The sequence below is a fragment of the Amblyomma maculatum genome, chromosome 6 (genome assembly GCF_055883805.1).
Source record: "Amblyomma maculatum isolate TAMU_Amacu chromosome 6, ASM5588380v1, whole genome shotgun sequence".
Lineage (NCBI taxonomy): Eukaryota > Metazoa > Arthropoda > Arachnida > Ixodida > Ixodidae > Amblyomma > Amblyomma maculatum.
The window spans coordinates 130,088,639-130,105,223 of NC_139349.1; the positions used below are offsets into that span (position 1 = coordinate 130,088,639).

The following is a 16,585-nucleotide window of genomic DNA, read 5'->3' on the forward strand; positions in this document are numbered from 1 at the left end:
AGCCTTAGCCCTTAACCACAGGTAAATTGAAATATCTCGAAATTATACTTTGCAGCACGAAGTGCGCAAGATATCAAGATTAACAGCCTTTTGAGATTTTGTAATAGTCATTGACATCCTCACTCCCTCCTCTACTACTCTTATTTCGCATAAAATGACCCAAAACTAAGAGTGTGCCCATCAACTACTTAATGCAAAACCACTTACACGAAAAAAGCTCGCATGAGGGGATAGGTGTTCTACAGCCGCTTTCATCGCATGCGCTGCCAAGAAGGCACAATGCGAAGCTTTTTCAGCAAAAAATAATTCTTCTCTTTGCGCGCATGTTCCAAGATAAATTTTGCCTTTCGGGGAATCATCCAACAGATCTGAATCTTGTTTCTTTTCGAAAAGGCACATAAGACAGTTTGAGGAAGCAGGAACCTTGTTTTGAACGGCATTTTGCGGCAACGGCTGAACAACCGGTACAAAGCATCCTTACCTGAATCTCTGTGAAGGAAAGTCTGTCTCGTATCAATATCTTGAAAGTAGACGAGCGTCTCGTTAGCTGAGTGGATCTTCAATGCTGCTTTGAGATTCGCGCTGTCGTATATCTCCTCGAAGAACTGGACTTCTTTGACGACGGGGTCCTCACTCGGCCTCGAGCGGATGATTTCCCCGAGTGCTCGAAAAGACCCATTGTAAAAGGGAGGAGATTGTTCTGAACGAAGAAATAAGGCAATGTGTTAAACGAGGATAAAAATTTCCCTGTTTTTGGACAAGTACAGAGTTTTGTTGCTGGATATGCAGACTGATGGCGATAACAAGGACACTTGAGAGTGAATTCGAAACCACATAACACTACATTTTCTTCATAAACCTCAGTTGAGGTGCCTTGAAAGCAGTAATACAACGATGTTACGAAATAATATAGTGGAAGTTGTGGTGGCTACTGAGAGAATAGAGACCCTCTGCGGCAGTTTTTATTGTCCACTGAATTATTATCAAAGTATTTGAAATCACATATACAATTGTTATTCGTTTGAAGCAAAACCTCTGTCAATTGTAAGTGCTTGTTTAGATACTCAAGTGCTCGTTATCTCAGATATGCCGAATTAAGGCGCTAAAATCACACATGAGCCGCATGATTATGATCCGCATGCGCATATACCATTTTCACAACCTATTGACGATTCTCGGCAGCTGAACTTTGCCTAACTTGTGAAATACACCAGCTGCGCCACTCTTTAAACCCTATGCCGCGAGCAGACGCTCAAATCCGCTCAGATGGATTGTTCGAGTCACGCTTTCCCTTAAAGGGAAACCAGCAGAACAATACGCATTGACGATAGAGTTCTGGAGAGGAAAGAATCATCTCGGTACTGCAACGTTAATACAGGAAATGAAAGGCAAGTTTAGCAGTCCGCATGGTTTTCTTCTTTTAGCACAAGTTTATTGGCGCTAGCTTCTTCGAAATATTTGACTGTGGTGAAGTATATATCACTGGCTGAATATCGGTATTTGATGGGAAGAAATGTGGAGGAAGAACTCACTGATGCCAAACTCTTGACAGTAAACGTGAGTAAAATTTCGCGCACGCAAAATGTCGTCGAGGTGAAAAAACAATGTACGGAGAAAGAATAGTCAGCGAAACGAAGTGTGGGTATGAGCTCGGTACACGGTGAAGTTCTGCAACGCGTCAGGACTGCTGAGTAAGCGCTGACGGCTGTTCTTGTTAGGAGAATGCCTACAGTACGAAATTGCTTTTGATTCACAGCCCTGTAATATAAACGCATGCAGTGAGCACTGCCTTCAGTCAAAAAATACTTTCAGAATTACACAAGCCGACTTTCTCCACACAACTTATCGACCTTGTTAGTAAGTACGAAGCCACCTTTTGCTTTTCCATCGGAGCGCGCATCTCTTTTCACATGACAGCAGTAACTAGCTAAGGTAAAGAAACTTACACTCCATATTTCACATTCACAGCTTCAGCCAATTCAAACTTCAGCGAGAGATGCTTGCGGGAAAAAAAAAAAAAAAAGCGAATAGCCTTCTGTGCACCATCGTGCGAAGAGAGAATGCGTCGAACTGAACAAACTTGATGCAAGGAGACGTAGACGTCTCTCTGAAGGGAGCATTCAATATGGTCTGAAAGCCCTCTTTCTGACCTTGAATTTCAAAGCCTGCGGCCCGACTTCTGGATTCTTAGATATGCTCGAGGCCGCAGTAGTTGCAAGATCATTTACTCTTACGTTACACCTGTAAGCAAAAAAGCGGTAACAAAAAAAAGTACTACGAAAACGACTGTCTGGTCGGTCGTAAAAAAAAAAAAAAATTAATGTGAAGGCATTTATTAAAGATGACTATACTATTTCAGGTAATTAAAAGCTTGGCTGAAAAAAATACGTAATGAACGTATTACTTATAGCCAGGGGCCGTGCATATCGAAGGAAATCCACATATTTATTGAGGACAGCCTGGCAGACAGAAGTAATCCTCCCTGGATTTACACCTGTCATAAAATAATGTTCTCTCAAACGCTTTAGTCGGCTATGAATAAACAGCTTTGCAAAAAATAAAAGAAAACCAAGTTCATAATGCAAGAGATAGCAAACTGCCTGCCACTGAGGCTCTCATCTCATGCTTCGCAAATAAAGCTTGTTTAGCACATTAAATAAACATGCTCACCTGGACGCAGCTGACCCGACGCACTGTGAAGAAAGGACGCAAAGCCTATAAAGAAAAACGCTGTAATAATACCTGCAAAACTCATTTTGACACGATGAAACGCATGACAGAAATAGTGGTTATGCGCTTTCGCAGCAGTTACACTGGGGCGTCACACAACTTCGCAACGCGTACAATGTAATACGCCTCATAGTCCCCAAAGCGCTTGCACAAAAGTGGACCGTCGATAAGCGCGATATGACGAACTCAGCAGTCTATTACTTTGTCTTCTGTTCGTATGCCCCAACCTAGATAAGGCACCTGCAGATGTCAGATTAGAGCCGATAATTTCGCTGGCGATGATAAGAAACGAACACTAAGAGCGAACTTCTGGCGCCGCGGCTCCCTGTGTGGTAAAGTGGTTGCAGAGCATTTTATCGAATAGGATGAACAGATGTTGGTACGCACCTTCACCGATGCGTTAATAACTTATTAGTGAAGTCATAATTAGCTTAAGGTCTAATTAGTTTGAAGTGCCATGTAGCATTACGCTGCTAGTGAAGGGATGCTTGCAAATAGCCAAAGTAAAAAGCCTGTGAGTGGAGAATAATACTTTCGCCTGATCTAAGGTCCCAAAAAATAAATATTCAGAACATCTATGCTGCATGGGTTGTCTCCATGATAGCATGCAGCATCGCGTTTTAAAAATGCCTTGGGTTGCAGTCAATGCAGACGGAATTGCAAACCACGCTTTAGTGAACTTCTCTGATCACTGGAACGAGCAGGCCCTGCACCCGGAGTACGCCGTTAACTTCTTAATTCTGCATAATCTCCACTGCAGCAATGCGCAGAAAGTGTAAGTGGCGACCTGAGTGCTCGTCTCGTATTATGGGATTATTCCCTTCTAAAAGTCGATGGAAAGAACCTGGATTAAATGTCTACAGTATCCGTGGAGGCAACACTGAATCTCGTAGGTCGATGCCTTTTTGATTAAAGACGTCAACGTCCTGGCTCGTTGCCATCAACCTTCTACTAGATACCCATCCAGATTCTTCTAGCAGTGCTTTCTTTCTTCTTACAGGCTTCCTGTGCGGGCCTTACATTTTTCATTACTAAAAAAAGAAAAAGAAACCAACCTGGCCCATTTCTTGCTTGGGTCTACATTCGTCTTAATTTTTTTTTTCTTTCTTTTTACTTGTTCCTCTGCCTCCACCGTATGTAGTGTAGCAAATCAGAGATTGCCTGGTTGTTACCTCTTGCCTTTCCCTCTCTTTTTCGGAGCAGATCTGTGTCAATATTCGTCTAAAGATAAGTAAAGCGTATCGGGAAAGGAAATATAAATTAGAAATTTATATTCAGAGCACTGCACTTATATTAAACAAACGCCGAAGCCAAGCAAGCAGTTTCGCTCTAAGCTAAGCTGAAACATGCCCCCGAAAGTCGAATAAACTAAGCATCCCCAATTGAGTGGACTGTAGCAACAGGTAGCAAGAGGGAAGATGAGATCTTGTTGCTTGTACCACTAGTCTGGAGAGGCACGGGGAAGAGCAATGCCGTTATTATGAAACGAATTCGAGGAGCTCTGTCTGCTGAAGGCCTTTTCGAGTCTAGACGAACAGCTTTACTCAGGCTCATGATGAAGTAGCCAAGTGGAGCAGATGAGGTGTTAAGCTACGTACAGCCGCCCTGATTTTTAACAATATAGCGCGAGCATCGACCAAACTGCTGGTCAGCACCTTACAACGGCGATAAGCGTGCAACACGGCGAGAGTTCGTGCATGCGCAAGAATGTGGAACGTCGCAAACAGATATTGTGGCAGGGCGTGTGTCTTTATGATCCGAACAACGTAGCAGAAGACGCTCTCTCTTCGTGCGCGTGCGCGAACTCTGGCCGTGTTGCATGCTTATCGCCGTTATAAGGCGCTGAGCAGCAGTTTGGTCGACGCTCGCGCTATATTGTTAAAAATCAGGGCGGCTGTACTCGGGCTACAGTCTTGCGGTAACGAGGACAACACACAGCGCTGTGCGTGTCCTCTTCGATCTCCGTCTTTGTCCTTCGCGTTGTTTCATCCAACGAAGGGTAGGCCTAGACGAGGTTCACTACCTGAGGTGGGCGAGACACGTGTCGCCACGTGGCGGACAAAAAGGAAAGAGGCAGCGGCAGCTAAAAAGCAAAGCAGCAGTGGACGCTGGCGCCCAGAAGTTATCACACGTTACGATCAATCAAGAAGAGCAGACACCTAACGCTCTTGTTTACAAAATGGGGGACCGTATAGTGCTTGTCTCAAGTGTCAGAAAGAGCATGAATTTCTTCTCTTCCTGGTGTCGGTGGTCAGTAATAATTCCTTTACGCGTGTGAGAAAGAAATGAAGGACCTGAAAGAAACTAACCAACCAAACAAACAAAGCAGATGAAGAAGAAGGTGTAAGGGTTTTGCGCTTTGACTCTTAGCCTATAGCTGTAAAAGAGTTTATTACTCATTTCAGGAAAAAATAACATACGTCGAATGGCTGGACGTTTTATGGGATAGAGTTAACGAGTGTGATTTTCTCACATGTTGTTGAGCGTATCTATAACAATTTTTATATACCATCTTTTGCCGGCAGGCTTCTAGTGTTTTCTCAAGCTCAGACCCTTTAATTTCTACAGCGTGGCGTTTTTGTTCTGAGCGTAGGACAGGCTTAAAAAGCAAAATTTCCTACCTATCGGAATATTAGGTCATTTATGTGAAATCTTTATAAATGAATTTCCAATACAGATTCGCTTCAATCATTTTCTAAAAACGTACCCCATTGGCCTTTGCAGTGCCAGCTTTAACTGCTCGCTCCGAGCGCAGGAAAAGCTAAAAAGAAGATTTTTGCCGGGCATCGAACTAAAGCTTTCTTTTTAACGGTTGCATAACACATCCTTCCGATGAAGGCGAAATGCCAGGTGCCCTTGCACTATGGAATGTCAGTGCACGTTAAAGAACTAGGTGGTAGAAATTGTTGGAGCCCCCCACTACGGCGTGTCTCATAACCTGAGTCGCTTTGGGACGTTAAACCCCATGACGCAAACTAAAATGTGTCGCGGGATTCCTGGACCTGTTATATGTTAAAGCAGTCAGGTTTGAAACCAGTGGGAATGCCTTGGATAAATGACCGGTAAATAGCTACTTGAAAAGTTTTCAAATACCAGGTATCTAAATGCGGAAAAAAATATAGGCAAAGGTTTAAGCCTGCTACACTAAAGTAATAAAAGCAGAAGTTCTAAAGTTAATCCCCGTAAAGCTGTTGCGATCCGTTGGCACCAGCAAAGAGGCAGCGAAGGCGATCTATATAGAGCCAGTGCCACGGCTCCAGCGTAGTTGCGGTTGTATGACGTCATTGCTGTCAGATGACCAGGCAGAGGCTAGCGCTCGGTTACCTCGGTTTCTGCGGCTGAGTTGCGCCATAGCTGCCAAGTAGTTTCTCCGCGGTTGAAGTACAAACGCACAAACGCACGTGCACGGAGCACACGGCGAAGCAGTTACGTAGAGTAGTAAGACTTAAATGTAAAATTAAAGGGACATTTAAACTCAGCCGTTGATAGTATGACGCGGCAGCGTGTCACACAGACGGAGAACGTTTTCGTAAGCTTCAATGTTTATTTTAATTTCTTATATATATTTTTTTCATATTACCCGCCGGGCGGTGAGTTGTAGCAGCTAAGATGAGGAAGAACCCACTCCTAAAACACTGAAGATCGAACTGACACGGTTTATTTGTGCCCACTTCTTCCTTGTCCGGCGCGTGGCTTGCGACCGAGCGCGGCACGAGGCGCACTACACTGAAGAGCGCAAGATTGTGTGAAAGGTCGTGCTGGAAATGGCTCATGGCCCGTGATGGCGTACGATCATGTGTGGATCTTCCCACGTGCGCTGTGGAAGGTGATGCAGTGTTCGGCTTCAATGGAAACATGCAATCTTGATGAAGCCAATATGAACGTGAAGATCCTGAACGACATTGAGCGTCTGAAGTGGAATTCGAGAATGGGACAAAGTACAGCTGCTGCGTGTACATGCCATGTGAGTGACGTTGTCTGCCGCTATTGTATTGAGAAGGTTGCGAGGATCAAGACTGGCGTGTCTACAATCGGAAGCAGCAGTACAGGCTTCTCAGCTTTCGTCTCCAGTGTCAAGAAAGCTTGTCTGTACAGCATGCGCATGGGGTTCGGAATGCCAGGAGCCTTAGGCGATGTAGGTGTGATGGCGTGGTTGGGGTGGAAGCATGTCGAGGCGGTGAGGTAGGAGGCCCACTGTGAAGCTTAGATGTAGGCACGGGTTGACAACTGAATAAAGGCATCAGTACCGCGGCGGCCTGCTGTTGGGATGACGTGGCTAGAAACTACGATGTGAAGCACCGTGACTTTAATTTGGAAAATTCGAGAAGCAGCGAGAAGTGTGGTACTTTCGATGGCCTGAATTACTACAGGGGTCGCAAGGACAGAAGCTGGGCAGCCTGGGAAGAGTGGTCTTCGATAGACTTGTTTAAAATATGGAGGACCGTATATTGAGGTTCCAGCACAAGTCGCAGGGAATTTAACCTTCGGGAATTTAACGCCGACCGCTTTTCGGCCGAACGAGCTGTGTAACTTATCGCTTAGAAATCAAATAAGGTTCGTATGAGTTTGCGCCGTTATCGAAAGTGTCGCTGCCTCTATCACTTCGAGTCATTTGACTGATGAAAACGCTGAAATCAGAATGACTCAAGGTCACGGAGATAAGGACGGTTCTGAAGACGACACAAACTCGCAATACGGAACTGCACAAGAATGCTGAATTGGGCGAGTTGGTGAATTTGAATTTTAGGAAAACGTAGTGCAAAGAAAGATTTTGTCCTTGTCTTCTTTGCACTACGTTTTGCTAAAATGCAATCGCAATACGGACCTAGGTCCCTATTTAGGTGCCCTCGTTTGGCTGAAAAGTCGTCTTCAGTTAACGATTACCGCTGCTCCTGTAACGTGTAGGTAGTTGAGAGCAAAAAACAAATAGACATAATGGGGAATAATTGAAAGGAGATCCCAAACATGTGAGACCAAGCTTAAAGCACATCACCCTGCAAACGGCAATTCCCAGTCGCAAAAAACTACAGAAAATTTTCTGTTGTTACGACGGAATTTCTGTGCGGTTTTTGACGGGAGACCTGTTGTGACAACAGAAGGTCCTGTAGTAACATCATAAATGTTTGTAGTTACAACCGAAAAGTGCTACAGAACTACAGACAACAGAAATATACTACAGAAGAACTACAGAACTACAGAAAATCTGATGGTTACGACAGAACTGCAGGATATTTTGTCGTCTTTTTGACACAATTCTGTAGTTTTTTTTCGACTGGATTCAATAAAGAGACAGATAATCTTTAATTCAGAGCAGGCAGAGCAGATGGAGCTAGGGCAGCCTCCTCCGCCCAGGTGACGAGACTACGCTTGTCATCCAGGCTGGGCGAGAGAATAAACTTTCGACATGCGCCGTTGAATAAGCCTAATTAAAAAATTCAAAAAATGTCAGCTCCTATTTAAAAAGACAGAACTTTGACGTTTTCCGCAAGCTCTAAGAAACATCCAATGGCAGCAGAAACTTAAGTCTCCAGAAACTTTTCAAGCCTAGAAGGAATATCATGGGAGGGTGGCATATGGTGTTGCCAACGTCTTTAAGATGGATCGCTCAATCTTTCAATGCCTTCGAAGTTGCGAACGTTTCGACAGTGAAGCACGTCATTTCTCACCAAAGTTGAGGAGAAGAAAAAGATGAAAAGTTTCGCCTGCAGTGTCAAAAAAAAGACGATCAGAAAATATTAATGGGATTTGGTGTGGCGCCTTAAGCTCGTTTTGTTACAATATTTTACCTTATTTTATTAACGCTTCGCTTATGAAAACCCGCTTTAGAGTCTTGTGCAGGCACCAAAAGTTTCTTGTGCAGGTTTGGTTGTGATGGTCCGTAAGACATTAATAGAAATGTCCTGCAGTTGAGTTAACTTCCCCTTCTCGCCGGACAGGGAATAGCGTGAAGATAATAATGTGCGCATATATATATATATATATATATATATATATATATATATATATATACATATAAAAGTGAAAAATTGCTTCATACTGTTTCCAAGTTTATTTGTAGTCGACGTTTCGGCAGGAGCCCTGCCTTTCTCAAGACTGATGGTACATGATTCTTGTTTGTCTTCTTGTAGGGTTGGCCAGAGGTGATACAAACAATATGGGCACACACAGGTGAGTCAGCTGGACACGCACAACACACACATACACACACAGCTGCGGAGAGCAGGCTAGGCCCAATGGGCCATCAACCCAAGGCACCGGCCGCCGCGAGTCATCTGTATACAGTACAAGACACAATACAGGCAACCGCGGAACAACCTTGGAAGGAAAAAAAAAAAAAAAAAAAAAAAAAGACGAAAACAGGTGGGGGAAGGTGTCTGCTGCAGGTGGTGAGAAAATTATTCTTCTTGTTCTCACTAAAAGATGGGAGCGCCCAGCGTGATGAGAAAACCAGGTGGACACTGCTGGTTAGAAGAACCTGACAGCGGCGAGTAAAGTTCGAGCAACTTGCGACGGGAGATGAACCGCAAAGAAAGAATAAAAAAAAAGAAAAAAAAAGCAAGTAAATATGTGGGACCTTAGAATGGTGAAATACTTTGAGGTTTTCGCTAACAGATGTGAGGGCTAAGCAAAGGAAGAAAACAGGTGGGGGAACGTGTTTGCTGCAGGTGGTGAGAAAATTATTTTTCTTGTTCTCACTGGGAGCGCCCAGCGTGATGAAAAAACCAGGTGGACACTGCTGGATAGAATAACCTGACAGCGGCGAGTAAAGTTCGAGCAACTTGCGACGGGAGATGAACCTCAAAGAAAGAATAAAAAAAAAAAAAAAAAAGAAGTGAGTAGAATGGTGAAATACTTTGAGGTTTTCGCTAAAAGATGTGAGCGCCAAGCATGAAGAAGGTTTTTACGAGAAGTGGGATGTGGAGGGTATCAAAGAAGCGAGAAAAAAAAAAAAAAGGAAAAAAAAAAAAAAGAAACCGAGGAAAAACTGTAAAGGGATAATGGTTGATATATATGTATAGCATTAAGCTTGCAGGGCTCGTAAGGACGACATTGCCCCAATGTTTTCATTTATCCCAGTATTAATTGTCCTAAACTTATAAATAAAGTATGACTCACGCTGCTCCCGCTCCCGTGTATTATTGAATCCCCCCTGAAGAACTGTTAGTTTGACTGAGTCGAATGAGTGCTGTTTCTGGTTGATATGTTTTGAAAAAGGAAGGTTGGGCAGAGAGCGGACATGAGCTCGGTGATTATTAAACCGCATTCGAAGAGGGGTAGCTGTCTGGCCAATATACTGCATGCAGCATACACCGCATTCTAGGAGATATATAACGTTTGAGGCATCGCAATCAAAGTTACCATCTATTCTCCACTTAAAACTTGACGCTGTGCTTGTTGCGCAGCTTGATGTCTGCATGTGGCTGCACACCTGGCATCTACTCTTTCCGCAAGGCCGGCACCCCAACCGCGGGTTATTACCTATTTTTGAGTGGACTAGGATGTTGCGGATGTTTTTCGGTCGTCGGTAGACAACTTGGGGAGGAGTCGTAAAAATACTCTGCAATCGAACCCGCCTGAGAAGAGGGTTAAAGCACGCCATATTGTTACGGCGCGAAGAAGAGGAAGCGGGGGGCAAGCGCGTGCAGAGAGGGCGTGCAGGATAAGAACGATTGGTCGGCGGTTTGTTTTGTGCCTGTGACTGTTACTGTCTTCTAAGTGTAAGTATCTTACGCCATTAGATTTTGGCGACAGTGGTTGGATGGTGGATGGTGTCTATGGTGCAAGCCTATGGTGCAAGCACCCAACGTGGCGGACGACAGGAGTTCACTGCTGGCCGATGACGCATAAGCCACAGCAGCCGGCGTCTCTAGGCCTAAGCGCTTAGAGGGGCTCAGTCATTCCCAGCAGCTAAACGCTGGTGCTCAGCGCTTCCTGGAGCTATTCTCCGAGCGGCTGGACGCTTCGAGGGCTCGACTGGCTGCCCACACTGCGGCGGTGGCAGCTCTCCGGTGCGATGTTCGATGCCTAGTGCCGGACAACCTGAAGAAAGTAGGTCAGGTGCCTTTAGGCATCTCTACCGCTGTCCCAGACCAAGAGATTCACTTATGTAGGCAGCTGGCCGAACAGAGCGCGACCTGGAGGCTGAACGTCAGCGCACCCACTCGCATGCCTCCATTGTGAAGTAGTTGAGGCGAGAGCTCATCAAGCAAATGAGCAAGGTGCAGTAACAGAAGAGCTTCAAGGCCCAGCAGAAGTTTAATGAGGAGCAATAGGTACAGCTGCAGCGGTGGATGCACAAGCTGGAGGTGGAGCTACAGCGAGCATGGGCCTCGGTGCGTGCACGGATGCGTTCACGACAGGAGGAGCTGGAGCACTCCTACTGGCAGACCCTAGAGCGTGAGCGACAGGAGGCGGAGGCTCACTTAGCTTAAGCCCACGGGCCGGATGAGACCACGGGTGCTGTATGCGTGCAATTGCGGTAGCAGCTCGACCAGGAGGTCCAGAAACTGGCTGCCCAACTAGCTACCTTCGAGCGAAAAGTGAAAGAACTGAGCAAGGTGCACCAGATGGAGCTGGAGACGGAGCGAGTGGAGCATCGGTGTAGTCTGGACGCTCTGGAGCGGCGCTGTGAGGAGAAGAGCCACCTGGCCAAGGAGTTGCGTGCCTGCCTCTCTGAGGCCGTCAAGACCCACAGCCATGAGGTGATTGAGCTGTCACGCAAGAAAGCGGAGCTCAAGAGGGCCAAGCAGCGGCTTGAACAGGCATATGCGGCTGCTGTGGAGGAGCTGCGTCACGAGATGGACGACTAGAGGGCCAAGAACAGAGACCTACACATCAAGAACAAAGAGTTGGAAAAGGCCAATGCAGGCATACGAACGAAAAGCCTAAGCCAGGGAGTTGAGCACGAAGCTGGAGACCTTCAAGACTAGTTATGCGAAGACAATCCAGTCTGTACGAAAGGCTCTTGACCGAGTGAGTGCGGAAAGAGCGGGAGCTGTTGAATCGTTTATTACCTGCAGCCAAAGTGAATGCTGGTGTGACCTAGTCGGAGTGGCTGGTATGATTTAAGAGGGAGCTGTGGGATTGGCTTAAAAGAAACATCTGCAGCGTTGTATGGGTGACAACCTCGCATAGGAGGACAGTTCCTCCTCTGCGGGCATGAAGTGCCTGCAGCAGCTCACTGTGAGAGCACTCGGCAAGACAAAGCGGTGTTTGGAGAGCTATGCTTAGAACAAAACGAGATGCTCAAGTTGGAGGCTGGGATAACGCTTTTGGGTTTCGCCTTCGTGGTTGCAGTGGAGGTTTTATGCGACAACATAGACCAGGTACTCGATGGAGATACCGGGCAACAGAACCAACTTTGAACGTAGACGAGTACAATCTTGAGCCTAAGCTAGAGGCACCGACGCAAACGGAAGGAGTCGATGGAAAGACAAAGAATGAAATCGAAGTGGCGGAGAGCAGCAGCAAGCGAGGATGAGCAGAGAAATGAGTTTATGAAAGTCTAGAACAAACCCGAGGACGGCTCGTCGAGCAAGACGCACGAAGCAAGACGCACGATGAAAAGGAGGATGAGGCCCAGCTGAAGGAGCCAAACTTCGAGCCAGACATGGCGTCCAAGCTGACGGAAGTGAAAATTGCGGACATGGGAACCATCCCCCACCTGAACGTCTTAAAGATAAAACCGCCTAACTTGAACCAGCTGGTCGACCAGGTCATCAACTTCAGGCGCTGGTGTGAGCTTTGAGTACTGCCGCGCCTGCAGCGAGCGGCCATTGCCGTGGACTGCCGTGCCCTTGAGACTGCCGTGCCCACCGGCTACCCTACCCGGATTCAACATGAATTGACTTTGGACTTTCTTGTCCCTTCTGCTCTCCCCCCCACGTGGAAATATGGTTCGGCGCGAAGAAGAGAAAGCGGGGGCCAAGCGCATGCAAAAGAGGACGTGCGGGACAAGAACGGTTGGTCGGAGGTTTGTTTGCTGCCTGCGCCTGTAACTGCCTTCTAAGTCTCAGCATCTTATGCCGTTACAATATTGTATTTAATTATGTAAAATCTTATTCTGATGACGCAGTGTAATTATATTTTTGATGGTTACATGTATGGCCAATCCTAGTTGTGGTATGTGACATTACCTAAGGGCATGGCAACAACATGGACCACCTAAATGTAAAGCGCCCCATTTAGCGCGCTTTGCCGCCTCTGCCGAGAAATTAACAAGGCCGTTGCATCACCTCCTCTCCCATCGGCGGACGTCACGACGAGCGGATGAGCGATAAAGGACCAGCTAATGAATATGCGAGTACGATCTTGGGTTAAGTGGCGAGAGGACACCACCTGACTCGACACAGATTCGCGCTCGCATCTTCATTTCCTGGTACCTTATCGCCCATCCATCTGTCGTGACGTACGCTTCTGCGGTGCCCAGACCTTGTAAAGATCTTGTTAGTTGCGGCTTTGTACACCGGGCGCTACAACGACCGGTCGTTCTTCCGTAGGAGCGGTCGGCCGAAGGCGTTTTGCCGCCGATGATGGCGGAAGATATATGACGCGACGCCGCAGTGGTCGTGGCGCTGGCTATTGGTGAATGAATATAGGCTCTGACGGCGCGTGGGGGAGCGTCTTTAACGGAATTGTTGCCTGCGTACTTGCGGCAGTTTTCAGATATGCAATGAGATTTGCAAAACGCTCGACAAATTAGCCGCAGTAACCAAACTCGGCAATATCAGCGTTCGCCCTCTTAGTCTCCAAAGGAGTGGGACCACGACTTGCGTCATTTACAAACTTGGCATTGGCAGCAGTGACGCTGACTTGCATCAGTTGATCAAGCCGGTGACTCATAGCATTACTATAGTCCAAGTTCATTGTTTTGGGATGTCAACATGCATCAAACTTACGTTCACCGGTAACTGCATACCGTCGCATGTCAAGGTAGGGCACTTTCGACATTCAGTTCGATCATCGTGCCTAAACCATTACAATGCAGGAAATGCATGAAGATAGGCCACGTGAGCGCTGTTTGCAGCAACCCCATTGTGTGCCTCAGATGTTCAGAGGCACACAGCGCTGATCTGTGCCGAGCGAACGCCTTGAAGTGTGCCATCTGCAGTGGCCCCCACGACTCATCCTCGCGAGACTGCTCTCGGCTAAAGACTGAGAGGGCAATACAGAGGATAATGGTGCGATATCATTCCACGCACAAAGAAGCCACTGCAAATGTGCGACGACGTCGCCCGCATCGAACACGCTCGACAAAGAAGGCAACCAGCATTGAGATGAAGGCTCCAAGTGCTACAATGGCTTGTCCAACTCCACCACCACCAAAAGTAAACTCAGAAATCCCACGTTCTAGTCATTCTAAATCTGGAGCCTGCCACACTTCTTGGCCATCACTACTGAAGTATTCTATGCGAACAAAGACAGAAACGTTGCTACCATCCTAATGTCCAACACCTACAATTGAGCCAGCGCAAGGACAAGACTCTGACAGCAGCCAAGATCTGCAAGTAATCGTTATGCTCACGTCCCTGATGAATGTCATGTGCAGTTTGCTGACAAGCCTGAATACGCCAGCAGCAAACAACGCTCTGCAAGTACTGGACGCGTTACATCCAGTTCTTGCGGCGTTACAAAATTAGGCACCATGGCTCCCCCGGAATTACCTCTTCACAAAAAAGTCAAGCGAGCTTTTATATTTCAGCTGAATTCCCGTGGAATTCATTATCGAATTTCAGATATTCGGCGATATGTCTATGAAAACCGCTTCCCCTTTCTCGTTATTTGTGAACCGAACATATCGAAAATTTTGCGAATATCCGGTTACGAGGCATTTTCTTCGCATGCCTGCAACAGAACTAGCAAAGTTATTGTATACATCCGACGTGAACTAACATACGTGCTTCATCCGGTTCCTCCGAACAATTATAACCAGGATGTCTGCACGACAGCAAAGAGCCGCGCCTTGACGTTTACACTTATAGCTGTGTACCTGGCGCCATCGAGCCGCTTTGACACCGAGAGACTGAGTGACCTCATGGAAGTCACAAGTGGTCCATGGATTATCACAGGAGATTTCAATGCCCACCACCCTTTGTGGCGAAATGTTAGGACGAACCTCAGGGGCAGAAAGCTCGTCTGCTTTGCCTCGGAGCATAACCTTCAATGCCTTAATGACGGAACCCCGACGTATATATTAGAGGAGTTAAGTATAGCAGCTGCCTGGACTTGACTTTCGTTTCGGAATGCCTTACAAGACACGTCCACTGGTTTTCAGATATTGAAACCCATGGGAGCAACCACATCCCGACCTACGTTATCATTACCGGCCATATCACATCTTCCTCAGCATCACGTATGCGCCACATTGATTGGGAAGTTTTCAAGGAAATTATGGAAGATGCTTGCGTTGAAGGCTTCCACACGGGTATCGAAAGAAAGATTAAAGAGGCTATGGAAAGAGCAACCCGCTTCTTCAACCCTGTGGCAAACTACGCCTATTTTGATGGTGAATTGCAGCGACTGCGATCGCTACGACGGCGAGAAGAGCGCAGATACCGTCACACGAAGTCGCACCTAGACCTTCGGTATGCCAGGCGCATGTAAAAGAAGACCCAGCCCAGAATTCAGACACTTGAGACTCAACGCTGGCGGACTTTTTTGCACAACACGGGATCCACGGACGTCCTTGTCACAAGTTTGGAATGTGATTCGTGGCCTCCGAACATCCCCTCCACAGCGCTACCCGTTCAAATCCCTCCCGCTGCACCAGCGACACAGCGAAGTTGATGTAGCCGAAGAATTCTGTGCAAAGATGACTGGCCTCCCAAACCCACCAGCAGCAGAGTATTGCTGTGATTTTCCACAATCGAGGGATTCCCGTATGGATCTGTCTTTTCTTTAGAAGAACTCTACGCCGCGCTAGCTAGTTGCAGACGGTCGTCATCGCCGGGACCCGACGGTGTGACGTACGCCGCACTTACCAACCGTGGCCAGGAGGCTCGGCGGGCTCTTTTGGACCTTTGCAACAAGTCATGGTGCGATGGCACAGTTCCCAATGACTGGAAGACCACACGGCTCATTCCACTGCTGAAACCCGGGAAATCACCCCTCGAGCTTTCATCATATTGTTGCATATATGCCCTGCGCGTTGCTGGATGTTGAAGAAGAGGACGATAAACAGTAGGGGCGCGAAAGGAAGACGAAGCTGAAGAAACCGTTGAGACTTGCCTGAACACTTGCTCTACTGTGCTGTGGACGCTTGCCCATCACCTGCTGTGGTTTCCTGTGCTAGCCTTCTGCCCCGTATCAATATCGTCCGATAGCACCTGCCAGCTGTGTCGGCAAAGTTATGGAACTAATGCTGCTCACGCGCATTGAGTGGTACTTGGAGAGATATCAAGTGTATCCAGGCTTTATGTCCGGTTTTTGACGTGGCCGTTCGTCTATCGACAACGTGGATGACCTGATTACATCTGTGCAGGTGCAAAAACATTTGAAAAGATTGACTGTGGTGTGTTTTTGGACACTAAGGACGCCTACGACAACGTAACACATCAGGCTATTTGGGAGCGTTGCAAACCGCTAAGATTAGAAGTCCCATGTTCTACTGGATACGCAGCTATTTATCAGAGAGGTCGCTTTTTATCCAGAACCAGGACGGACCAACCTCTTTACACTGGCGCTCACGCGGAGTCCCACAGGGTGGGTGTTGAGCCCAACTCTGTTCAACCTTGCTCTCATCGGCCTGGCCGATTTGCTGCCACAATCTGCTAAGATGTCCATCTATGCCGATGATATCTACATTTGGGCATCAAGTGTGACGCGTCCCCAAGTCCGTGCGAGACTTCAAAGGGCA

At 47.0% G+C, this 16,585-nt stretch overlaps 1 protein-coding gene across 2 annotated transcripts in view; it reads right to left on the reverse strand.

The window, feature by feature from the left end:
- The window catches only part of LOC146186738 (uncharacterized), a 139,714-nt gene that overhangs the window by 53,419 nt on the left and 69,710 nt on the right, over positions 1-16,585 (reverse strand). Inside the window, exons 1-2 of one of the 2 annotated variants that reach the window (XM_084607379.1) lie at positions 2,671-2,855; positions 482-700 (exon numbers count right to left, since the gene is read on the reverse strand). In XM_084607379.1, coding sequence (XP_084463505.1) covers positions 482-700; positions 2,671-2,755 — 304 coding nt within the window. In that variant the 5' untranslated portion in view covers positions 2,756-2,855. Of the gene's footprint in view, positions 1-481; positions 701-2,670; positions 2,856-16,585 lie in introns of those variants that run through there. The other variant, XM_084607380.1, reaches the window with a different exon arrangement.